Here is a 27,232-nt window from a genome sequence, read left to right as displayed (position 1 = left end):
GTTTGAGAGGCTCTGTTCTAATTTTGTTTTCCGAGGCTGGACCGGCCCACAGAGCAAGAACCAGATTTACGTCAGGAGGTCTCTCCATCGGCCTTCCAGGAGCCCTGTCAGGACTCCGTGTGTCAACTGGCAGCTCCCCGTCTGCTGCTGCTTTGTCTTGACTCTTCACAGTTGCCTCCGCTTGACAAATGCGAAGTTTTGACAGTTCTTAGCACCTGCACGCTTTGATAGACTTTTTTTTTTCTTTGATGTTTGTTACTTGGACAATAAGGGCATAAGAAAAGAAAACTTTTTGGTTTTAGTTTTCACTTCTGCTGAGCTCGTCACTAAATTCTGAAACACTCAGGCGGCCAATGAGAGCCAGAGCGATACAGGAAAGGTGGTACTTTTGGCGGACGTGCATGATCAGTACGCACAGGTGCCTTACATCCGAGGCCCTAACACAGTCAGCTCTAGGGTACAAGACGAGGGGATCTGGAGTAGGTTAAGGAAGTCTCTGGAGGCAAATGGATTTGAATTGGTGGTTTTCCCTGACAGCAATTACTTTGGGGCCAAGTGAAAACTCAGCTAAGCTTTTTTGTTTTTGTAACGTCAAAACACCTTTGTGAAACACCTTCCCTGAGACCAGGCCCACTGTCTTGTTCTGTTAGATCCTCTCTTCCTAGCTCCAGCTGTTGCGGATGTTTTGGTGATGTCACTGCTGTAGCCAGCGAAGAGACAGATCTGGGGGCACATATGCTTTTGGTGTTCATGGTCACCAGGCTGCTTTTGTCAGAGGTGCTGACCAATGGCTGGGGCTAAATCAGCCAGAAGATGGGGAGGGGTGGGGTAATTCAACCCTTCCCTTGGTGGCAGGAGGCACTGGTTGAAGAAGAGCAGACAGAACATTCCCAAAATCATCCACTTCCTCACATTTCAAGAAGCCCTGGCTTGTAGAGCATCTCCTGCTGGGGCACAGAAAACTGGGACTCTCCATGGCTGCCTTTCCAGAAGGGTCCACACACCAAGTCTGAGGTTGCCAGCATGTCAGTCTCCCAAAATCCTGAGGTTTTTACCTTCCACGGGTGGAACTAGGTTAATGTCAAACGTTTTAGCACAGGAAGCTCTCTGAAAGGGTGACCCCTTCATCCCAAGTAATCAGAGTGAAAGACAATCGAGAATTTTCCAATTCACCCATTCACTCATTCATTGGCTGGAACTGAGCCGGGTGAGACAATGAGATGCAAAACTGAATAAGGAATGGCCTTAGCCATTGAGGAGCTGGGAGTCTACAGGGGGGGCAGATATAAAAAGAAGTAATTTGAGGGTAATCTAAAGAATGCTCTAGGAGTTTCCTGGTGGTCCAGTGGTTGGGACTTGGCATTTTCACTGCTGTGGGCCCGGTTCAATCCCTGGTCGTGAAACTAAGATCCCACAAGCTGTGTGGTGCAGCCAAATAAATAAATAAATAAAATTTAAAGAATAAAGAATGCTCTAGAATATGTTCTCCACTATAGGAGACACTAATCCTGCCAGCAAAAGTGGAGGGAGCCTTCTCAGGTGGCATTTTACCTGGTCTTTCTCAGGTGAAAAGAGGAGAGACCAAGGGAGCAGGACGAACGACAAGAATAAACATTCCTATAGTACTAAGTATAGACCCAGCACTTTTAATGTATGAACTCACTTAAATCCTCATAACACACTTCCGAGATGAGCACAGTTGTTGTGTCCATTTTACGGATGAGGAGACTGCGGCTCAGTGAGGCTAAGGGCCTGTCCTAGGTCACACAGCTAGTAAAGGGCAGACTGGCTTCAGAATCCAGACTGTTAACCGTTGTTCAACCTGGTCTCTTGGCATATGCGAGTGTGATCTCCCTGGAGAATTTTGAGTGGCTTGAGTGGAGAATGGTGGTTCTGAGGGTTTTGTTTGTTTGTTTGTTTTTTCCTTCTGTAGCCCACTTAGGAAGAGAAACCAATTTACCCCACCCATTCCCACTTTCCAGTGAGGGGTGGGGGGAATCTCTGTAATAAAGCTTTGGAGAACGTAGTAGTTTGCTAGGGCTGCCATAACAAATTCCACAGACTGGGTGTCCTAAACAACAGAAATGTATTTTGCCACAATTCTAGAGGCTAGAAGTACAAGATGAAGGTATCAGCAGGGTTAGTTTCTTCTAATGCCCTCTCCTTGGCTTGTTGATGGCTGTCTTCCTCAGGTGTCTTTACATGATCTTTCTGTGCTTGACTGTGTCCTAATCTCTTTTTATAAGCACACCAGTCATATTGGATTAGAGCCCATCCCAATGACCTCATTTTAACGTTAATTTCCTCTTTAAAAGCCCTATTTCCAAAATAGTCACATTCTGCAGTAGTGGGGCTTAAGACTTCAACGTATGAATTTGGGGACGGGGACACAATTCAGCCCACAGGAGAGCCACCAACATACACAGATTGCACCGTGAGCTTTCACACATGATTTTATATTATTAAACAATGCCCTATAAATTTTTAAGTATTTTTTTACACTTTCCTGAGTAGTCCTTGAAAACTTTTTTTTAATTAATTTATTTATTTTTATGTCTTTACTGGAGTATAATTGCTTTACAATGGTGTGTTAGTTTCTGCTGCTTGCAAACTATAACACGTTTACTGGCAACATGTTAGCAATGCTGTGCAACTGTTGAAGCACATTGGGGTGAGAGGGTGGCTCCCGTCTGCAGTCACTTTAGCAGTACAGTTAAGAATCATATGTGAACAAACTGGTGTCTTTAATGAACGGAAAGCTGCAGGTCAAGAGCTATAATTATGCCTCTCTATGCACTCTAAGAGTGACCAAACAAATCTCCACCAACGACTTGTAATTCAAAAGGAAGAATAACACCAGTGAAAACTATGGCCACCTGGACACCACCCTGACGATGCGTTGCTAACAAAAGGTCCAACCAGAAGTGCAGGAATTCCAGCCACCAGAACTTGCTCCTGTACATCCAGCTCCTGTACATCTTGCTTCATGCTGCTGAATGGTGGCCTGACTTCTCAGTAGAATGGCAGATCAGAACCATTAATGAATTCTAATTTACTATTACTAAATGTTTGTAATTTTTAGTGACTCATTTTATAGGTTCATAATAAATAGCCCTTAATCCCATGTAAAATGAGAGTCTATGGACTTGTGTATCTTTTGCTTGTAAGAGCTATCGAAAGGGAACCAGTAGTCTGAATTGTGTGTCCACAATGTTAGAGACATGGTCCACTTTCTCTTACTTCCGTAAATCATATTTAATTGGTTCCAAGCCATGCATGACCTGGCTCTTAGTCATCATCAGAGCTCCCTTTCTTTCACTTCCTCACCCTAACTAATGAGATCAAATGAGATTCAGATAGAGGGGATGCCAGGGAGCCAGAGAACCTAGCACTTACTCTACGTTGACTGGCTTCAAGGCCATTACTCCAGTCCTTGCTGGGAAGAACTTGTCGCATGCCCTTCTTCTGGCAGAATTGGTGATGCATCCTCACAGTGGTCCATTCCCATGACCACCGACCTGCCCACAGGGATGCTCAGCCATGATGTCCAGCCTCTGGCAAACATCCAGTAACCACCAAATGCCAACTAGGTAACCCAAATCAGAAATCCTCTCCTATGCCTTACATGCTTTGCTCTTCATTTTAGGGAGTTTCAACATGCCTTTCTCTTGAGCTGTTTTCGTTTCCCTTCTTAAAGCACTAATCAGTCACTCCCTCCTAACCACTGACCCAAAACACGAAAACTTCATTTTACTCCGTGATTATATTGGGACACCGACACAGGTGGGGTGCATAATTTTAGTACCATTAAGAGACACCTGCTGAGGATGGTTGGGAGTCATTAAAAATGAGTTTTTAAGAAGAGGCGTGACATGGATTAATCTTTTAAAAAGAGCACGTTAAGATGGACTGGATATTACAGTGATCTTAGGAAATGTCATAATGGAACTGTAGTTGCATAGAAAAATGTCCTTACTTTTTAGAGACTCGTACTAAAATATTTATGGGTGCCATGTCATGATGTTTGTTATTTACTTTAAAATGCTTTGGTGGAAAGAATATGTGGGAAAATATGGCAAAATGTTTATAGGTGTGAAATCCAGATGAGATTACACAGGCGTGCATCATATAGTTTCCTCTGTTTTTCTGTATGTTTTCAAATTTTTTAATAATAGAAAAGTGGGAATCAATCCTTTTGGCGGCTCTCTGGGCCTTAGGCGAGAGAGGCAAGTAGGGGGCCAAGTAGTGAGAAGCGATTCAGGTGGACGCTGATGAGGGGCGGAGCTAAGATGGAGACACCGCGGAGGGAGAGGAGGGTGTGGACTGGAAGGTATCATCTAGTCTGTTCTCTTCGCTCATTCCCACAGTCCAAAGTGCTTCGGGAAAAATGGCTGCTGCAGGGTGTACCTGCTGGAACTGCGGAAGAGGAGGAAGCCAGGCGGCGGCAGTCTGAGGAGGATGAGTTAAGAGTCAAACAACTTGAAGGTAACATTCAGAGGTAGGTGGTTTCCAGCCCAGGCCCCCAAACTGTGACTTTACAGTGCAGTAACCACATCTCTCCTCTAGGGAGCGTTTCTCAGTGCCGTCACCTTTTCCCAGGGCTTTAGAATTATCTTCCTAAACAGAGTAGGTACGTTGTTGCCACTGAAACTTTTCCATATAACCCAGAATTTTGACTCTGAGTACTAAGTATTGTATTGGGATTCACACAGTACAGTGATGTCTTCATGGACCAACTAGGTGTGGTAAGCAGCTTGCCCCTTCACTAAATGTCCCCTTTTTGAGTTCTTCTGTCAGCTTTTGTCTTTTTCCTTCTTGAGCTCAGGCTGTTAGCTGTTAGTGGGTCTGTTGTCAAATTTGCTACATTTGATCAATTTGAAATGGGAAAACTGTAGCCAAGGGTCTTGGAATTGAAACTGAGGGCACCCCTGTGAGCTGTGTGCCTGAGCTCTAAAAAGTAACTTTGTATTGTCTAGTTTCAATGCTCAGAGGGTGAGTTGCTTCCTTTATGGTCCTCAACCAGGTTCTGAACATTTCAGTCTGGGAGATAAGTGACCTCTCTATGGTCAGTGGCTGGCCAGGCTCAGACAGAAGCAAAATAAATGTAGGTTTCCACCTGGGAACTGTAGCCACGCCAGGTCCCAAGGCACCCAGCCAGAGATGTGAGATGGTGGGGGAAGATGGTGTGTGGAGATGCCTTAGAACGAAATCTCCCCAGCCACCTTATCCCACCAAATTCTGCCGGAAATATCCCCTTGGAGAGGGTCATCTCTTTCTCCTGCGGTTTTGAGCTCTTTTAAAATACAGAGTAATAGCTAACTTGCTACCAGTCATTTGTACCCAAGAGTGAATGAAGCTGGTGAGGGCACCTAGGGGACCCCAACAGCATCACCAAAGGGAAAAGCAGACCGACTGTAAGCCCCAAAGGCCTGTGTCCCTACTTTGCTTGAGCCCTTATGCCCCTTAAAGAGTTCTCAGAGCAGCTTGCCCAAGCTTTGCTTATGGGGGAAACTGGCTAAGAAAAAGTTTATATGGGGTGTGTGTGTGCGTGTGTGTGTGTGTGTGTGTGTGTGTACGTGTACATATACATACACACACATATACGTACACACACACTTTTTCTTAAAATACAAAGGATAAAGGCTAAATAATATGTATATGCATATATATATAACATTGGAAAGGCTAAATTATATATTAGTGTGTGTGTGTATGTGTATATATATACCATTAGAAGAAGAAATTTTAATCCTGTAAATACTGACATCAAGCTTGTGAGGACAAGTACCTCCAGAACCCCAGGAAAAGAAAGGACTTCATGTTAGAAGCCCAGAAGATAGAAAGGGGAGGGGGTGGGATGAAGTAGCCCAGAGCCCTGAGCCTCGGGGATGCCCTCTCCTCAGGAGTGGCTCGGCTTGCTGCATCTTAGGCAAGATGAGGGAGCCAAGGATAATGGGAAATATTGACAGTAAACTGGAGAGGAAAAGGTAGCTCTGAGACATGGTTTTATAGGTTTGCTTTTAAGTCTCAAAGCGGCAAGTCCATGGTGCTTTCAGCTGGCAGTTGATACCGTATAGCATCTCTTTATCTTTACTCTTGTTAAAAGTTCCAGTCCATTTCCTCTCTCTTTCTTACTACACTACACTCCAGATGGGTCTGGCACCACGCAGGTGCTCCATAGCTGTTTGTTGAATGAAAGGATTGGGGCTGGGACCCCTGCCTGGCAGAGGGAGGCTGGGGAATTACTCTCCAGTCCAAGTTGGCAAAATTCTAGGAACCAAGTGTCCTGGGCACTGTCTATTCACAGCAGGAACCATGATCCAGGTTCACATGGGGCAGCATTATACTGCCGAGGAGTTCTAGGCAGGAGGAGGAAACAGGGATGAGAATTGCAGGCCCCCTCTGCAATTGCAGGCCCCCTATGCACATGGATGGGCAGAAAATTTGATTTAAAATTGTTTTTTTAAAACCTGGATATCTTTTCTCACTGAGCCTGATATGTGCATTCATTTCATGTAGTAGGTATTATTACAGATGGAAGGCAGAGAGGATTTGGAAAGTAGGATAAAACCAGTTCTGTGACCTTTTCTGGTTTTCTTAAATGGCATCAGAAAACGTGGTCTTCAGCCACATTGGCAGTTTCACTTTGGCTTGAATACAAATATATTGTTGTTCTAGCCCCATAGGTGGTAACTCTCACCTGTGATGAGCCATTACACGTGGGAGAGGAGTCTTAAATCAAGACTCAGTTTTGGCTAAATTAATCATTGGAGCGAGATATAAGAGTTAGGAGCTGGTTTGTGGTTCAGGTGGGCATGACCATACTCCTAAAAATAAAGAGAATCTCTTTTTATCCTTTGAGTCAACAGAAGAAAGAGCTCATTCAATGCATGCAGACAATCTCTTGGAGGCCATTTAAGAGAGAGATTCCCAAGCCAGAAGGAAAGAAATCATAACAGCCTAAAGGGGTGGGGGTGGGATGCTTAGGCCTGGATTCAGGGGGCATTTCCTTCTGCCGTAACCACGGCTTTGCTGGACATCGGCCAAATGGGCATTGGCCATTTGTTGGAGAAGGAGCTGTGTTCCCTGGAGCTGATTTTCTGTAGGAGCAGGGCTGCCAATGGGCATCATTTCCTCCTTAGGGCCTCTTGAGGGAGGAGTTTCTTCCTACCTTAGATGTCAGTTTCTGCTTCCCTTCATCTTACTCACAACTTCTCTTCTACAGTATTCAGCATCTTTAAGCTTCAGTCCCAAGGGAAGAAAGGAGCTCTCCCCGCTCCTTCCTTAAAGGATCCTCAGTCACCTAAGACACTTTTCTGAAGTCAAGCATTGGTTCTCTCTCATACCCTTAGTCACTTGAACTGCTTTAAAGGTTCATTGTAAACATAAGCATCCTCCAGTCTTACAAGGTCTTTGTGGATGGGCTGGCCTGGGTCTGCTAATTTTGGCCGAGCTCGGCTAAGAGACTCTAAGCTGTAGATTGGATGAGGCTGCTCTCATTTTCCCTGCACTAATGAACTAATCATGACCATTTCGTTTTACGGCAATGGCCGAGGTGCAAGGGGGCTGAACAGGCACAAGGCGTAGGCTCAGAACTGCCCGTGAGCCATTAGCCAAAGCAAGTCAATGGCTAATCCCAAAACCCAGGGGAGGAGGTAGACAGTCAACCTGTTAGAGACAGGGACTCAGAGTTATGGGGCAAAGGGTACAGATACAGGAAAGGGTGAAAATGGGTGCTAATCCTTCAATCTTCCAGAAGCATGATTGTTCAATTAAAAACTGCAAGCATTAGGGAAGACTGACCAGCAGGAGGGAAAGTACAGAATAGCCCAATGAATGAGAAAGAGGATGAACTAAAACAACTCAAGAATTCAGAGGAAAAGGAAGAAAAGAATAAAGGAAAATATGAGTGGCTTTGGAATAAGATCTGATCTTTATGTAATAGGGATCCTGGAAACTGCCTGCAAGTCAAATGCAGCAGAACCACTAAATTAAGGAATTCTAAAGGAGTTTGAATTGGAACATTAATTTGTAGGTCTTAAGATTTGGGTGCACCTGTCTAAGTCCTCCCCCAGCAACAAATTAGATTTTCCTGAAGAGATATATGAACTCTTTTCAAACTATATTAGTATATAATATAAATGTACTAAACTATATTAGTACATTTAGGCCCTGAAGGTATATTAGTCCCTTTTGGTGAATCAGGAGTAGCTTGAAGAACCTGATGGAGCAGTACAGAATAGCAATCCAAGAGCAGGGAGAATGCCTGCAAGGAAAGATTAAGGGAAATCAGGGTCAGTTAGTTTAGAACAAGAGAAGATAATGATGGCAGCTTAACTCAGAACTTCAAGTGTATGTAGGATTTAGGCCACATCTGAATTCTTTATGTGTTGGCCATTCTGAATATGATAAAGACTTAAAATAAAGCTTGAGAATTTGCGCTTAGACATATGTCTGTTTCCCTAGATATCTTCAAGAAGAAAGAACATAACCACCTTTCTAATTCTGATTCCAAAATTCTTTAGGGTGCCAGTAGCCATATAAGAAGTTCCAGGTTTACAGACATGTTTTCTTCCAAAATGTTATTTGTAAATTGGCGGTGATTTGGAACTGAGAATGTTGTCTGTTTTTAAAACTATTATATGTGGTGCTTAGGTTTTTAGGGCAGCCCACACGGAGGACAGGAAGGAAGGGAGGGAGGGAGGGAGGGAGGAAGGAAGGGAGGGAGGGAGGGAGGAAGGAAGGAAGGGAGGGAGGGAGGGAGGGAGGGAAAAATGTAACTAGACTATTAAATCTGGGCATTAGAATCACTTGGGAATAAAAATATGAATTCCCAGGCCTCATTCCAGGAAATTTGGATTCAGTGACCGAGGTGAGGAGCCTTGTAATTTATGTTTTTCAAACAGTGCTCCAGGTAATTCTTTTGCATGGTCAGGTTCAAGAACAATTGCTATAAATGGAAAAAAGCATAGATCATAAGTGAAATCCCATTATAATACCTGTAAACCCTCAAGGGAAGTGAGAAGTAAATAGTGTTTGGAAGAAAATTGATTTCACCCAAACAGATAAAGAAGGACAACCCCGACCCTTGATTTCAGACTGATTCAAAGCCTTAGTATTTTGACTCAAGGAAATTTGAACCCTGCTTTGGGACTCCTGTAAGTGGGAATAAAGCTGTCTCTCTGGCATTGGGCTGAGGTCTCTCTACCATAGGTCCCACCGTGGAACCAAGCTTTTCATTTGAACTTGATTGGAAACAGCCTTGGTTTACCAAACTAAAATTGATACCCGTCAGGAAAGATGGCTTCTTTCCCAAAGGCCAGAAAATGCTACCATTTTTCAAAGGTTTCTGGCTGAAATTAAGAGCACGATAGCCTTGAAATGATGACTTCAGTGATGACAAATGATATATCAATTGTCAAATTCTTTTGCACAACTTTTCACAGGGCAATTTCAGATTGGCCCCGTCTGTTGATTATATTCTTGGCTCACTAGAAACCAGGAGCAAAATAGGCTAAAAAAAAAGAAAAAAAGTTGGAATTGTTGAAAGCAAAATCTGTACACAGATTTCTTTTTTCTTTTTCTTTTTTAAAAAAATTGGATATCACATCTGTCTGCTTTATTTCCCATTGGAGTGCTATATTGAGAAAGCCCAAAGGATTGTTTCTGGCTTGGGCCCGTCATCCACCGTTGTCCATGCCATCACTGGATGTGATGCATCCCTGGGGGCCACAAGTGGGTTTCCCATTGATGCTTTTGGAGATTTTAGGCAGTTAGATTCACACTAGCTGTATCTATTTCACATCTGCTCCAATCAACAAGTCTTGTCACTTGCCTTGTGGTTTTCTCACCTAAGATTCTCTTTCTTATTTAACCAGGTTTTATTTAAGTGTTTGAAATATAGTCTTCTTAACTTTCTTTGATTAGTGAGAAATATGAGGAAAATTTGTCCCCCCACCCTGGAATTACTCCAGGGAAGATGAGAAACCTCATGAAGTGGTAAATGAAAAGGGAACGAACTGTGGCAAAGCCAGCGTGCTGATTCTAGTTCTGCTGCTAATTTGCTGTGTGACTTTGGGCAAATCTGTCATCCTCTCTGGTCTCAGTTTCCTCATCTCTTCAGTAAGAGGTCTCTCAGGGTCTTCCAGATGTGGTATTCTGAGATCCTCTAATTTGGGAGGTTGGCTAGAGATCCCTCTTCTGAACAAAGAGATCTATGCAGAGAAATATCACTATATTGTGGAAGGAAATAGTTTTGGAGACAGGCCAGAATCGGGGAAAGAGGTTAAGTTCTCAGGAAACAAAAGCTCCGTGTGTAACTGACTCATCCCAGAGGTGAATAATTCATCTGAACAGCTGTCAATTCTAAAGTATGTCACATCAAAATATTCATTGAATAAAATATTGATGCCTCAGTTGCTAACCCAGAGAGGGCCATGCAACTTTTTAGAAAGAAAATTCAAGATGCAAGTGGTCTGGTTCAGTTCTGCTTCTGACTCAGGATTCTTTGAGTGCCTCTGTTGGTCTCTGATGGACACCAGAATTCACTTAATTTTCCACATTCTTAAGACACTCGAAGCAGAAGACTGGCAACATCAGGCATAAGCATGTGTGTGTTACATTATGGGACTTTGGCAACCAAGAAGATGACAGTGACCCACAAATAACTGTTCTAGAAAAGGCAACCACAGAAATGTTCATTGGAATCACAAAGGACACTTGCTTGGGATTCAGCGCGTTTTTTCTACTTGCTATTTTTAAGTCTGTGATGTGCTGTTGTTTCTTGGCAGGGCACAGAGCATGCCACATTGGCTCTCCACATCTGTGCACTCCTGGCCACATTAGGCAATCTAGTCCTGCCAAATTCCCATTCTTTTTCTTTCACTAAAATAAATCTTTATATAGTGTAAACCATATGGTGATATAATGGTAGCACTATATTGTCTAATATTCATTGGTCTCTTACTCTGTTCTGGGTACTGACTTAGCTTTGGGGCCTCCATGAATTCATTAATATTCTCATTTCATCCCCAGAACATTCCCACAAAGTAGTTGTGATGTTGATGATACCCATTATACAGCTGGGAGAACCGAGGCTTAGGAGATAAAGTAACTTGCTGCCCAGAATGACCCCTTTAAGAAGTGAAAGAGACAGTATTTGAACTCAACTCTGCCTGACTCCAAAGCACATTCTTAAAAATCTCAACAAAAGTGGTTATTTTAAGCTAAAAATCTCTGAGACTTGTGATATTCAGTGAGATCACACCAAAATTTCCCTCATGGTGTAAGTGGATGGATAAGTAATGTGCTCCTCCCTCCTCAGGGACCTTGAATGTGCTCCATTGCGCATGATCGTCATGACTGGGGAGGCTGCCCCCTTCAGGTTCTTTCAGGAGGTACAGGTTCCATTTTAGGTTTGGTTCCCTTCCTTTTCTCTCTGAAGCCCTTTGCCCCCGAGTACACTTTCTTGGTTGTCTACAGCTTCATCTCTGCTGGAAACAGTGTATGGTTATGTAAAGGGCCCCCAGCATAGCACACTGGTTAGGAACCTAGACCTTAGAGTTTGATTGACCTTGGTTTGAGCCCTACTTCTGCATTTATGAGTTGTTTGATCTTGGACAAGCCCTGTAACCTCTCTGGACTTGAGTTTCCTCACCCGTACACTGGGGATAACAATGCCCGTCGTAAAGAGTGGTCGCTACATGTAGAGATCACGTGCACGTGCAAGTGCCAAGTACAGTAGGCTGTCATGAAGTAAGAGTAGTGCTCCTGTTACTGTTTTCTCTATCCTTCTGGAGAGGGTTTCCAACAGTAACACTCTTGACATTCAGGGCCAGGTAATTCTTTGTTGTGGGCGACTGTCCTGGGCTTTGCAGGATATTTCACAGCGTCCCTGCCCTTTACCTAGTAGATGCCAGGAGCGCTACGCCCACCCCCAGGCATGACCGTCAACAGTGTCTTCAAGCATGGCTAAATGTCTCCTGTGGGCTAAACATCCCCCCGCTGAGAACCACTTCTCCAAAGCCTGGAGTTAAAGGGATTGATACTAAGATAAAAATCACCGCCTCAAGTAGCTTCAGAATACAGAACCCTTGAAAGATTTATGAAGATAACATTAATGATTCTTGGGGCAGAATGACATAAAGTCATTCTGAAAATAGGAGTCTTCGCTCAAGCACTGAGCCACGAAAGTCAGTTCTGTGTTAAAAAGAAATGGTTGCCTTTTTTTTTTTTTGGCATCCAATGCTGTGCTGATTTTGCAAAGGCAGTGAGTTTATGACAGTTCTACAGTTCATAAAACTGTGGAATCTTAGCGTATGCATAACTGAGGTGCTGTTATCTGGATCAACTTTTATCTGATACTCCAATTTGCAATGAACCCAGAGAGTGCGAGGCAGTAGACAGGCTCTCCCCAGAGGCTAAAAATTGACAGGAAGCTTACTTCCTCACAGAGTAACACCCAAGCCCACAATGGAACAAGTCTCATTATCACAAAGAATCCTCCCTTGGGATGAAAGTTATGTTCTCTGCAATTTTTCCCGGCTCTCTGGTCCCTACCCTGCCCCCTAGGGACCGCACAGAAAAGTTCCTCTTTATAGACTGAAATCTGGATGCTTCTGGGTTGTGGTCAGCTTAGGAAGCTGGGTCAGACAAGGGAGGAAGCACTCTGAAATTGCATTCAAGCACATCTGCGTCACTCGTGCGTTTCCCAGTTGCCGATAGTGGAAGAGCCTGCCGCCCGATGTTTCCCAAGCATCTTGCCTTACTCGGGTTTTGTAGGCTCCATTATAATTGCCTCATTGTTGGTTAGGTAGATTGGGTTTAAAGTACCCGGAATGCCGGAATGATGAAAAGAGTGGGAGAATTCCATACACTGAGACCACCTAAGAGCCACACTTGGGGAAAGTTTGCATTTTGCGGCCCTTAGAACAGTTGCCGTAAGTGAAGGAATTATGCAAAGTCAACTTTCTTGGCGGCTGGTCCCAGGCTTTCTGGCCTGTGATTGCCGTGCCTCAAGTTTCCTCTCTACAAATGCTTTGAAAATAGTATTTTTCTGCCCCTATAGCTTATAATGTGGTCACTTCTAACCCCTCTATATACTTGATGGATCAAAAACGGCAGGGGTCCTTTCGATATTTTCTTCCATGGTCTTCACCAACTGTATACCAGTTGTGCATTCTGAAGGCAATGGACGGTCTCTCGGGTCCTTTCCATCAAGGACTGTCTATGATCCTACAACATGGGGGCCTTACAGTCAAGTCTGATGGCTGAGGTCCAGCGGCCTTGGGGACCCAGGCAGGCTTTGATGGGGAGCAGACTTGCAGGCAGGCTGACCCGACACCTCCATCACCACAGTCTGCAGCCAAGTGGATCTCCTGAGCACAACCCCACTTTGTATGCTCTCTTTTCACTACTTAGGCCCAGAGAAGAGTCCTGTGGGACCTGCTTAAGACCTGTCACTGCAAGGCCTGCCTCTCCTGGACTTTCCAGTTTCTCCTCCCGTCAGGTCAAAGCCTTGAGCCCTCCGAGGCAGCAAGTGGGAGATAAGCTCACAATCCCTCTCTCGTTCTAAGATTCCAGTTCCCTAGCTGACGTGCAAAAACAGTAGAAGGAATGCCCCTCTTCTCACTGTTACCCCAAAAGCAACTTCTGCCATCAGGCGTTCTTTAGATCTCTCACCCAAGATGTAAACCTTAACAGTGGGAATTTCAGGCCACGTGAGGGGAAAAGGGTACGCAGCAATAGATGAGTTAGGTTTAGGCCATGTTTATTAGGAGGGATTTGCCTACATCCTCATTCCCATCCCTTTTTGGAGAAACTATTTTTGAGCACATTTGGTGCACATGTGCAATTACACTTGCAACAAGAAGAATTAAGGTTTATTGTGCTCACAGATTCTCAGTCAGGAATTAGAGCAGAGAACAGTGGTAACGGCTTGTCTGCTTCACACTATGTGGGACCTCAGCTGGGAAGACACAAATGGCTGGGAGTGACTCAAGAGGCTGTGTGCTGGAATCACCTTCATGGCATGTCTAGAGCCTCAGCTGGGATGACTCAAGGGCTGGATGGGACTAATATCCTCGGCACCTCCACATGGCCCTTCCACAGGCTGGCCTTCTCCCTGCATGGCAGCTGGGTTCTGCGAAGGAGCACCCCACGGGGAATGTCTAGAGAGCAGACATTCCAAGGGAGCCAGTGGAAGCTGTAAGACTTCTTCTGTCCCTGCCCCCCTTGGAACTCTGGTAGCATCACTTCCACTGTGTCCTGCTGGTTTCAACAGAGCCACTAAAGCCAACTCAGATTCAAACAGAAGGAAATGAGCATCTTTACCTCTTGACGGGAGTGGCAGGGTCACATTGCAGAAGAGCATGTGGGATGGGAGAGATTTTTGTGACCTGTTTGGAAAATACGATCCGCCTCAGAGCCTATGTTGTTTGGTGCAGATTTGAAGCCTAGTCTTTACTATTATGTAGTTTTTGTTTGAATGTCCCATTGATTATTATGTTGTGTTCCTCTTTATTTCTATGAATCTTAAAATTCTTTTTTTTCCTTTTTGACTGCACCACATGGCACGCAGGATCTGAGTTCCCCAACCAGGGATGGAACCCGTGCCCCCTGCAGTGGAAGCACAGAGCCCTAACCACCGCACCACCAGGGAAGTCCCTTAAAATCCTTTTTGATGCAGTTAAAAAACAAAAAAGAATTGAGGAATAGAGGCCCTAAAGCCACATGTGAAGTGACAAGACCACAGTTCCCCCTTCTGTCTGACAGCAACCTCCCTCCACCCCAGCCCCCCACTGCTAAGCCTTTTGATCTCCTTTGAAACAGAATCTCTGTTGGAATGATACACACTCCAGGGATCTCGGAGTCTCACGTTTTTCCCTCCCATGTGAAAAGGCAGAGGAAAAAAGTGAATAATGTTTGAATATTGCCAGTGCACAGAGCATATCTGTAAGGTTAGGGACATTTCTGCCAGCACAGACTGTCACCCCGATCTGGGTGCCTGGAGGAAGGATTTTAAGCACTGCCATGGTATGTGGCGTGAGGGTTGCTACCTTAGCCAGATTCTGCCTGGAAGGACTAGACATCTCAACACCAGTGGCATTCACGGCCATTGCTGGGCCACATGGCTCTTTAGTGCAAATTAGAAAATGCAGCTCCACATGAGGCCACCATTTGGAAAAACCACTGGCTGGATTCTAGCCTCCTCTACTCCTTCGGCAGGTGTCCGCGGGCAGAAACAAGCTGTATAAGCACGTGCATTGGTCCTGCTCACTACTCAGTCTCTGCTGGCCTCCTTCCTATCGGTCATTAAGGTATTCCCAGTTACCTCCCATTCTTTTTTTTTTTTTTTGCGGTATGTGGGCCCCTCACTGTTGTGGCCTCTCCCGTTGTGGAGCCCAGGCTCCGGACGCGCAGGCTCAGTGGCCGTGGCTCACAGGCCAAGCCGCTCCGCGGCATGTGGGATCTTCCCGGACCGGGGCACGAACCCGTGTCCCCTGCATCGGCAGGCAGACTCTCAACCACTGTGCCACCAGGGAAGTCCCTACCTCCCATTCTTAAATAGTCTCAGATAAGGCCAGAGGAGATGGAGAGGAAGCTTTTTACAGGCCACTGGGGAACACAAACAAGTAAGCCATCAATTATAAGCTGGTGGGAAAGCTTCTATCATGGAAGTTCAAAAAGAGTCTATGGGAACATATGCAGGGGAGGGGTACTTAGCACTCAGATGAGGGAGTGCAGGTAAGACTTCCTAGTGTGATGTGTGAGGAGAATGTGTTTTTTAGCTCTTGATTTTATCTGCTGTTGATTTTCAGCAAATTATTTTATCTTTTTACATTATCTTACCTTGCATTACATTACATTGTATTACATTATGTACTCTTGACTAGGATGTAAGTTCCCTGAGCACAAGGACTTCATGGATTACTCACTGTATTAGCTTCCTGAGGCTACTGTAACAAATTACCAAAAACTAGGTGGTTTTAAACAACAGAAATGTATTCTCTCACACTTCTAGAGACCAGAAGTCCAAAATCAAGGTGTCAGCAGGGCTGTGCTTACTCCAGAGGCTCTAGGGGAGGATCCTTCCTTGCCTCTTCTAGCTTCTCGTGGCCTCCGGCATCCCTGGGTTTGTGGCTGCATCACTCTCCTCTCTGCCTCCATCTTCATATGGCCTTCTTATCTCCCTGTGTCTTCTCCTCTTCTGTCTCTTATAAGGACACTTACCATTGGATTTAAAGACTATTCAGGTAATCCCAGAGGATCACATCTCAAAATCCTTTCGTTACATCTACAAAGACCCTTTTTTTCCAAATAAGGTCATACTCACATGTTCCGGGGTTAAGATGTGGACATATCTTTTGGGGGACCACCATTCAACCTACTACACCCACTATATATGTGTGTGCGAGTACCGACAATACTGTATGGTGCCTACTAGGTTGCTCTCAATAAATATTTTTTAATTTAATTGATCTGTATCAGCTTTAGGTCATCTGTAGGATTGTCATGAGGTTGGAAACAAACATTTATGTCTAGAGATGGTATAAGGCTGAGATTACAGCCAAGAGTATCAGCGTCCCACTTGCTGGTTCAGTTCCAGGGTCTCCACTTGCTGTCTGTGTAATCTTAGGCAAGTTTCTTTAGCTTCACTTTCCTCTACTACAAAAAAAAAAAGATAATATAATAAACAAACTATTGGGTAGCGGCGATGATTAAATTAATATATACAGAATGCTTAGAAAGTACTTAGAACGGCCTAGGACTTGGTGCCCAATCGGTTTTAGCTTTTATTATAAAAATAAAAGAGTGATGTGACCATGTACAGTATATAAATAACCCCAAATTATTTGAGTTTCTCAGACTCCCTCTCCATTCTCAGAAACAGCTGAGAGGGACGCCACCACCCTAAGCTTAGCACACTGTTTAGAAGTCAGCTGCAGCTGGACATACAAGTCCAGTGGTGACTTGGAAGCACCAGCCCTCACCCCTCGGACATCCAGGGCAGAGGAAGAAAGGAGGCTGGGAGCACAGCGCTGAAAACTGCTGCCTTGCAGGGGTGGGAAGCAGCTTTTGTCCCCAGGGCAGCTGCTCCCTCTCTGGTTCTCTCCGGCACTGTGAGGGAGCTCCTCACAGCTCCTATCTGTTACCCTGAGGCCCTCGGCAGGAATTCTGAGGCTCCCAGGACCTGTCAGCTAAAGTGGAGGATGAAAGAGAACAACTCCAAGGACAAAAGAAGTAGGACAATATGATAGATTTGAGAAGAACTCAGACCAGTTGTGGGGCAGACCGAGTTGAATAGGGTGAGAAGCTAGAGTTATCTCAACAGGTTATTTTTTTTAAAAAAAATGTAACCTTGTGCTTTCCAGTTGCCTATTTTTTTAAAAATTGTCTAGGTTGTTAGACTGATGCCCTGCTCAGGTCCTTAGGAGACTTGCTTTGTTAGAGAAAAATGGCTAAACCCAGTGCTATTTAAACTGTGTCCATGGGGCTTTCCTGGTGGCGCAGTGGTTGAGAGTCCACCTGCCGATGCAGGGGACACGGGTTCGTGCCCCGGTCCGGGAAGGTCCCACATGCCGCAGAGCAGCTGGGCCCATGAGCCATGGCCGCTGAGCCTGTGTGTCCGGAGCCTATGCTCCGCAGCGGGAGAGGCCACAACGGTGAGAGGCCCGCATACCACAAAAAAATAAAAAAATAAACTATGTCCATGGACCGCTTCTGACCAGGCAACTGTTTATTACCAACTGTTTATTACCAGTCATTACCAGTCTATGACAAGACAAGGACAGGAGTTGCCAGAAAGGTGTTTGGAAACCTTAATGGCAATCTGGCATTGTCACGACAACCAAGTGGGTACTCAGTGGCTCTGTCTCACTGAATAGACCAATTTGCAGGTTGTTGCATTTCTTGGCAAGTTGCACGTGTCATGAGCTGAGTGTCTGCGATGGGTTGGGATAAACCCTAGTCCTTGACCACACTGCTGCAAGGCAAACACCAGAGAGAAGAATATGTGCCCCAAGATCATGGTTTTTGCCTAAATGTTTAAATACTGTCATCGCCATCTCTTTGCACCAATTTATCTTTAGATCTAGAAAAAAACCTTACAGAGTCCTTAGACTGAGCACCTCCCCACACCTGAGGCCAGGACAGACGCCAGGACTCTCAGAATGACCCAGCCAACCAGTGATCTTCCTGCAACTAAACCCAGGTCCCCAGTGCTCTTTTAGAGCTGCCATCCTTGCCTGTAGCTAATGCAGAAGAAAATCTCAGCCCCTGACAAGGAATCACAAATTCCAGATTAAAGCCCCAGAACGATGATATGGTTTTCCTGGGAGCAGCTGTTTTATAAACAGGATTTGGGGGCATCTCAGGCCTTCCATGCCGGGTAATGTGCTGCTGCTGGGGTCTGCTCTGTGAAGCAAAGGACAGGACTCAAAGACACTGACCTTTTAATATTAGCCACACAGATGTCTTGCTGTGTGATTAGTTCATGTCCCAGCTGAATCTGTAAATAGGAATAAGAATAAGATTTGCTGTCCCTGGGGGCATCCTAAAAATTTTGGTCAGGCTGTAAGAGGAGGCCCAGAGAGATGACTTGGCCGGGGAAATCATCTGTAAGACTCTCTCCGTGGTTAAAAAAAAATCATCTGAGGGCTGGAAGAGACCCTTGGCAACTGGTGTGTTCAGACCCTGCCTTCAGCTAGGACTACAACTGCCACCATTTCAAAGTGATGCATATGTCTCCTATTTTTAAAGAAGGGAAGGGAGATTCTACAATTGGGTGGCTATTCCTTTGGCCAGTGCTGTCATGGCCTTGACAATATAAATGGAGCCAGGCAGGGAAGAAGCCATCTTCAGGGCACAGTCCTACTGTGGGAGAGTCAGAAGGGACATCCTCATATCCCAAAGACGGTGGCACACAAGTGTGTCCTGTGCCCTGTGTCTTGTGGAGTCCGATGCAGCTCTGATAAAGAACATTATTAAGATGCTCCTTGGGCTCCTCTTTAGATGGTATAATGGTATAATTCCATGTCCTACATGGAATTTTCTCCAGCCATCTTTTGCTTCATTTAGTAATTAACCCCAGGTTCTCTTTTGCCACTCCTTAGGCGTGAATCCCAGGCTACACACAGAATTCTAGTAGCAAGAAATGTGGATTTTCCACACGTTTAAATATTTGCCACTCGACCTTTTATCAGAGAGCTCTGAGGCCAACCTGCCATCCTCTGTGGAAGGCGGAGTGGTTTAAGGTCAAGAGTAAGCATTCTCTCTCAACTCGAATCTTCACTTCACTACTTCTCATGGCCTTGGACTGCTTACTTCATATGTCGTGCCTCAGTTTCCTCATCTGTAAAATGGAAATATTGATAGTATATACTTTGAGGATTGTTGAGAGAATGAAACGAGTTAACACATATAAGTGCTCAAAATAGTATCTGACTAAGGTGCTAGATGCTATTTTTCTACCTTAACCCAAAGCCTAGGTTTGCTTCAAGCGAATGGAATCAATCTCAGACCAAGTTTTTTCACTCTCCATTTATTAGAAGGGAGTTTATTTCTGAATTATGTTCCAAATCATATTCACTTTGTTCCGTATAAATAAGTATGGTTATACGGTTGCTTTTTCTTTGGAAGGGGGGATTGAGAGTGACTCCACATCACCGTTTGAGAGATGCTCTTTCTTCTGCTCACCTCGTCTCTCTGAAATTACACTGTGTTTGCTTCCAGCTCATTCAGTAAGACAGGGGGTGTTGAGGGGCTCACTTACTGTTTAGATTAAATGTTCTTTAGTCACTGGAGTATGGGAATTTGCATTAAAATAAATTGTAGTTAATCACACTAACAAACCAGAAAGATTTATGATTTATTAGGGCAAAACATAATTTACTGAAGTGTCCTTTGAAATCTATTTGTGGCTGTCTCTGTTCTCCAAGGAGAAGTAATGCTGGATACACCTTTAAAAAAGATTTTGAACGAAAAGGGCACATAAGCAGTGGTACCCTACTTCCTTTGCCACAATTGCACCTTCACACCTGCCCCAGGTCACAGCAACACCGAGGTCAAGCTCCCAATACTTCAAGTACAGATGTCCTTCACCTTTGCACATACACATGCATACACACTCCCATTCTCCAAAATTTTCTTTCCATAGTGTTTTACGGAAGAGGAAACAGATCTCCAGAGTCCTGTCTTTCTCAGCCATTTGAAGCCATTTTGCGGAGTGCTGAATTCATGGTTCCGCTTTTACATATGTTAGAAATACCTCCTGCCTGGACTAGCTTATGTTCACATTCATAAAAGCCGACAGGTGTTTCCTTTATTAGGACATGCTCAACATTGCTTGTTGAAGGATCGCCCCTTTTAAAAGTCAACCTAGAAAGTAAAAATTTGTAATCTTGATAAAAATAATCCTTGTGAAGATTCTAGGAATGCGTCGCTGACTTTGGAACAGCCATTTGTTGTAAAACATTCTCCCCATCCTCAAACTCCACTGACTCCATACCCCGCCTTCACTAACTATCCTCTCTCTCCTCCCCTTCAGCCCCAGACTTCTTGGAGCATCAACCATGCTCAGCACCCACCCTCTTCACCTCCCCTCCGCTCTCCTCCATGTCTTCTGACCCTGTACTTGCCACGCCACCAGTGGCTCAGTGCGATGGAGACTTTTTAGTCCTCACCTTAGTTGACTGTTCAACATCAGGTGAGACTCCTGAATGCTCCCTATTCCTTGAACCATCCTCCCTCCTTGATTTACTTGCCATGACAGTATCCTTGATTTTCTGTCTCCTCTTCCTCTGTCCATCCTTGAGATGTTGGTTCTTTTGGGTTCTTATCCTGGTGCTCCTCTTACGCCTCGTATTCTAAGTCGTATCATTTGCTCCCATGGCTTCTGAAATACAGACATTCTCTCATTCCAATTTTTTCTCCAGAGCTACCCATTCAGCCAGCCTTCTTCTGGACATCTCAGTTTGGATCTCACCTAAACACCTAAACCTCAACATGTTAAAAATTGAACTCATTACTCTCTCTAATTGGTTCCATCTCTTTGGTTCTTAATTTCTTGAAAAGCACCACTGTGCACCAGTTGCCCAAGTCTGAAACCAGGGCATCATCCTTGATTCCTCTCCCCCTCTCAACCCCGTGTCCATTCACTCATTTTACATCGCAAATATTTCTAGAATGCTTCCACTCTTTTCCATCCCCATTGCCATGACACTAGTCCAGGCCATCATTACCTTTCACGTGGGTTGCTTCAACACCCAGTCTCCCTTCCTCTAGTATTGTAGACTTCTAGCCCAAACCCTATCCAGCCACCAGAAGTATCTTTCAAAATTTCTGTCTGATGATGTCACTTTCCAGCTTAAAGACCTGTCCCCCATTCCCTTTGGACTGTAAGATAAAATCCAAACCCCTTCATATTTATGATATGACCTCTGCTTGCCTCTCGAGCCTTATCTCTTCCTCCTTCTCCAATCACCGGCCACCCCAGTCACTCTCTGCTGTTTCCTGGAGAGACCAAGCTCTCCCTGGGTCAAGTTCTTTGTCCCTGCTATTCCTTCAGCCAGGAACACTCTTCAGTCCCTCTTCACTTGGCTAACTCGTATGGATCCTCCAGGCCTCAGTTAAGATACCACTTTCCCTAAGCCCTGAACACTGGTTTGCTGTCCACCAAGAGCATTTTTAGCCTAGAACTTACTGTATCATAGCACATATGAAGCTGTTTTCTGTCTCTGTCTCTCTCTCTCCCTCCAGCATCAGCTTCCTGCAGAGTAAGCGAGTGTCGTGTTCACTTTCGTATTCCCAGATCCTAGCGTACTGCTTGGCACAGAGGCTTTCGTATATAGTTACTGGAAGGAGGAAGACCAGAATGAAGGTAGCACAGGTGACACACCCACAGTTACTTTAAGTATAAACGCTTGTGAGATTTCTCCCTGACAGGCATTTCCTACTGAATATTGGGCCTTTGTCTCCGTTACTGTGATTGACATTTAATCATGACATGAACTAAAAGAAGGAGATTGTTTTCTTGGCAGGGCTCTCATTTATCTAGAAGTATGGACAAGTACTGCGATGAGCGAATGGCCATGCTCGCAACTAATTGCTCTGATGTGGTTGATATAATATTCATTTGGAGCAAGATTATTAAGTAGATATTCATTGAGCATCATACATAGCAGTGGGAAAGGTGTTGGAATTGTACAAAAGAGGTCAAAGTGTTCTCCCCTGCTCTTAGGATCTAACGTCCGATGGATGGACTATACACATGACGGGTTCCAGGAACATATCTTCTGCTACTCAGTGTAGTAGAAGTTCAGAAAAAGGAATGATCATTGAGGGCCTTAGTACTGGGGCTTTTACCCTGGTGGGATATGGCTGAGATCAATCTTTCTAAGACGTATTCATTCATTCAATAAACATTTATCAAAATGCTTATGATAGAGGGCTTCCCTGGTGGCGCAGTGGTTGAGAGTCCGCCTGCCGATGCAGGGGACGCGGGTTCATGACCCGGTCCAGGAGGATCTCGCATACCGCGGAACGGTTGGGCCCGTGAGCCATGGCCGCTGGGCCTGCGTGTCCGGAGCCTGTGCTCTGCAACGGGAGAGGCCACAGCAGTGAGAGGCCCGTGTACCGAAAAAAAAAAAAAAATGCTTATGATAGAGACCAAGCTAGGTTAGAGATAAAGATGAAAATGGTATAATTGCTACCCTCAAGAGACCTATAATCCACTCAATTATAATGGAAGACCACTCTTCTACGTTCCTTAAGTGTGGGTATTCAGAGATCTCCTGAACCTTCTGGACTTACGTTTCTGTTGCTCATGATTCCCATCATTTGATGTTAGAAGGTCCCCCTCCAGGAAATACTTCGTACCACCAAAAGAGTTAACTTTGACCCTAGACAGCACATGATGGTCCCAACCCAGAACTTTTAATACGTGAATCTTTTAAAACAGTGATGGTTCATAGCATCACTTCCTTCGTTTTTACTTCTAAAAAATAAAAGATGCTAAGTCAAGTTTAAGATGCCTCACTTCATTGGAAGGAAATTCCAGGCTTGTAGGAAATGAACCATGAAGGCTGAGTTGGGACGTGAGCTGAATGGCTGTCACTGAGTTGGAGCAAACACACATGGACATCATCACAGATAACCAGAGAGGAAAGTGGGGGCCCTTCCTTGACCTCAGTGAGGCCTTGGCCCCTTTTAGCCCCAAGTCGGATCCCAGATTTGGAGCTGAACCTGATTTACTGGATGATGCAGTCATGAGGACACTTGACCACGTGCGTGTTGGATCGGAGCTTAACTGGCAAGGTCAGCTGGTTGTCGTGGACGCTCCGTGCTGACCGAGCCCATTTGGCTTGTGACAGCTCAGCCACCTGTTGTAAACAGCTGAAGGGGGCCTGGCTCCACTTGGAGGCTTTTACTATCTCTGGCGCGTTGTCTGCCTGGAGGTTGCTGTTCTCACGGCGTCACCCTCTTCATGGGGAGCAGTGGTCCAGCCGTGGCTAGCATGAGGTCTTCCTTCTACACAGGATCTGTCATCTCTTTGAAGACAGGAGAATCACAGACCTAACTATAGAAGCAACTGTGGAGAAAAGACTGGAAAAACAGGTTGGAACCAGATCCTAGAAGGCTTTGAGTGCTGACCTGAGGGACTTGAAATTTATCCTCGAGCCCGTGGAGCGTGATAAACATTTCAGAGCAGGGGAGTTGTAATAAGCCCAGGAGTGAAACTAGTATGCTGGTTCAGTGCTGCAGTTAGAGAAGGAGCGAGGCAGAGAAGTCAGGGTAGACTGGGAACCAGCTGGGCAGGTGCCTCGTTTAGGTTGGGCAGGGTCGAGGAAGACAGTCTACCAACAAAGGATGGACCAGGACACCAGAGGGCAGATCAAACAGGTCACTCAATAATCCCGAGATCCTCATGCTGGAGCCAGAGAAAGCATCAGGCAGAGGTGGCCCAGGGCTCTGGAGAGTTCCCAGGCAGAGGCATTGGTGCGCCACGAAGGAACACTTCCAACCTCAGAACCAGTTCTAGAGCTGCTCACTTGTGTCGTCATAGTCATCATCCTTGTCATTGCCCTCTTCCTCCCCCCTTCTTCTTCCTCTTCCTTCTCCTCCTCCCCTCCTTTCCTCTCCCCCTTCCCCCTCGTCATTATTATTATTATTGATCTCATCAATATCTTGAACCTGAATAGAGTTCTCCCATGAATTAGGAGTTCCTCTTCCCCTGTGCTTTTGAAAGACTGAGCAGGGGCTTATTACAAGATGCAGTGAAAAGAGTATGCTCTTTGGGGCTTCCCTGGTGGCACAGTGGTTGAGAGTCCGCCTGCCGATGCAGGGGACACGGGTTCGTGCCCCGGTCAGGGAGGGTCCCGCATGCCGCGGAGCGGCTAGGCCCATGAGCCATGGCCGCTGAGCCTGCGCGTCCGGAGCCTGTGCTCCGCAACGGGAGAGGCCCACATACTGCAAAAAAAAAAAGAAAGAGTATGCTCTTTGGCATTCACTGACCTTGCTCCGAACTTCAGCTCTGCACCTCATTAATGGCATGGGATTTGGGGCAAGCTACTTACCCCATATGTAAAGGGGGATGGGTAATTGGTATCTCCTTTGGCTCTCGTGAGGCTTCACTTAGTCAGTGTATGTGAAACGTCTAGTCTGTGCCTAGCACAGAATGAATGTATATTCCCAGCTCCTGTTAGTATCCTCTTGTCTTGCTCTTCTTATAGCACAGAGCTTGTCCTCTGTGGATCTTGTTTTTCTCTAGCCAGCGGCAGAACCTTGATGGGAGGGATGTGATCAGAACAATAGCATTTGTTCATTATGAAGTCAATTAACCATCCCCCTATTTTACATTGCACTGGTTCCCTAAAAAGCTGTACAGTAAGCCATCATGTTAATGCAGTAGAGCCGCGGTCCCCAACCCTTTTGGCACCAGGGACCAGTTTTGTGGAAGACAGTTTTTCCACGGATGGGGGCTGATGGTTCAGGCAGTAATGCGAGCAATGAGGGAGCCGTGGGGAGCCGAGGATGAAGGTTCACTCGCCCGCTTGCCGCGCTCACCTCCTGCTTTATGGCCTGGTTCCTAACACCGTCCGGGGGGGATTGGGGACCCCTGCATTAGAGTAGCTGGATATACTAAGAAGCCCTGCTTGTGGTTCTTTGTCAAGTGAGATGTGTCATCATTGAATTCTTTTATATGGTGATTCTGTTGAGTTCAATTCATTTAAAGGTGGAGTGCACCTATGAACTTATTTAGCTACTTAGCCATGCCTCAGCTAGCACTTAGAGTAGAGGGCCCCAAGGCCTTATCACAGAGCCTGCCTGTCTCTCTCCAGACACATGTGGCCCTGTCTGACTTGCAGATCCAAGGTTGCACGTGACTGATTTGCCCTGGGAGGAACTCCCTGTCCGGAGGCAACACAGCTAAACCCTTACCCTGGCCCAGATGAGAGGAGGACATGGGGGTGGGGGGAGGTGTGCACTTGGTCACAGGCCGCTACTCAATGCCACAAGCACCCAGCATCTCCTTTCTGCAAGTCCTTAGGATAGGTGCTGGGGTTCCTGAGATGACAGTGGCCTCTGCACTTGGAACCTCACAGGCTTCACGATCCTCTTGTGCTTGAACTCATGAGCCAGATATCACTCCTGGCCCTGGGTGCTGAGTTATTAGATGTACGGGTGAAAGAGCTGCTCCTTGAGCAGAGGGTCAGGGACACCCACGTGCTGGAGAATGTGCTGAGCCAGCCTCAGGAAGGGAGGGGGCTTTGCAGGAACGCACCCCGCAGAGCCTCACTGCCTGCCGCTTTCCAGATGTGGGAAGAGCCAGAGGCCTTGGGGTCTGTGTCAACACAGTGACTGGCCTTCAGTGGTAGGGAGGACATGTGTTGGCCATACTGGACCACAGGGTCACTGATTGGGTTGTTCATCACTGGCCTTTGGGGACACCTGCTGTAGCCCACTGATGGTGTCTTATTGTCACATCTGCATCTTCTCAACCAGTTTCTCTCCCTGTTACAGAGCAGGTAACAAGTTAGGTTCACAGGTTTTGGCTGGAGATTTCCGCACACACCACTAGGGGCAAGCGCACTTTTCCTTGGAGAGCAAGTGAACAAAGCATTGAGGGCAGTGGACATTTTAATGTTGATATGTTGAGCTTCCTCTTCCCAAGTAACCACATGATACCAAATCCAAACAACGGCAGTTTCCTCCCAGATATCAGTACTTTATGTAAATTTCCAAGCACACTACCTCAGTTGGTGGAATATGACTTTACCCGCCACTAGATGGCGCCCCATGTGCACATAAGCCTCTTCCACATTGAGAACTTGAATTCGATTTTCTGGATTTTTTTAAAGGTACACACGCACACCCTGACTTTCACCATCCTTGAAGACAATCATCAATTCTTTAATTTTCCTTTTAGCATTCAAATTATGGGCTTAATCACATTCTCTGGAAAACTGGCTTAACATAGGAGTCTATGGGTGTTCTTAAATCTTATGGACCACAAACCGTGTGATTCAGAGGCTGAATTTGAATTTATTCCATTAAATAGTATGTTTTGGTTTGTCTTGTAAAGTAGTGCATACGGTATTTTAAAAATAGTCTTTAATTTTTTTCTTAAAAGTTATAATTTTAAAGTGTAAATGATGAATATATTTATATCACAAAAATTTAACACAGTAGTTTAACTAGCAAACATATAATATATATTTTTGACTAATATAATGATGTCTTTCTTCGTATTCAATTATTTTTCAAATCCTACCTTCTTTTTTTTTATAACGTTTTTATTGGAGTATAATTGCTTTACGATGGCGTGTTAGTTCCTGCTTTATAACAAAGTGAATCAGTTATACATACACATATATCCCCATATCTCCTCCCTCTTGAGTCTCCCTCCCTCCCACCCTCCCTATCCCACCCCTCTAGGTGGACACAAAGCACCGAGCTGATCTCCCTGTGCTGTGCAGCTGCTTCCCACTAGCTATCTGTTTTACATCTGGTAGTGTATATATGTCCATATATACACTACCACTCTCTCACTAAAAAATAGTCTTTAAATTCAATTTTTTTTAAAGACACCAGAAGAGAAAGGGAGAACAAACATTAAATAATACTTACTCCATGGCAGGCAGTGTTCTGAGATGGCTTAAATGTGCTTAAGTGTTAACACATTTAATCTTCAGAGCTTAGAAAGAGCTCTTCCATATACATCATTATAACCATC

At 45.2% G+C, this 27,232-nt stretch overlaps 1 protein-coding gene across 8 annotated transcripts in view; it reads left to right on the top strand.

Annotated features, from left to right (window-relative positions):
• PALM2AKAP2 (PALM2 and AKAP2 fusion) overlaps positions 1 to 27,232 on the top strand; it is a gene marked incomplete at its 3' end in the record, with an annotated part of 497,367 nt that overhangs the window by 231,915 nt on the left and 238,220 nt on the right. For all 8 annotated transcript variants that reach the window (XM_082655999.1, XM_082656001.1, XM_082655998.1 and 5 more), the window contains one exon: positions 4,368 to 4,498. In XM_082655999.1, the coding sequence (XP_082512125.1) occupies positions 4,368 to 4,498 (131 nt within the window). The remainder of the gene's footprint in view (positions 1 to 4,367; positions 4,499 to 27,232) is intronic.

Source organism: Grampus griseus, assembly GCF_964374135.1.
Source record: "Grampus griseus genome assembly, chromosome: 6".
In the NCBI taxonomy this organism is placed as follows: Eukaryota; Metazoa; Chordata; class Mammalia; order Artiodactyla; family Delphinidae; genus Grampus; species Grampus griseus.
Note: the sequence above shows the minus strand (reverse complement) of the source record. Positions and strands in the feature narration are given on the sequence as shown.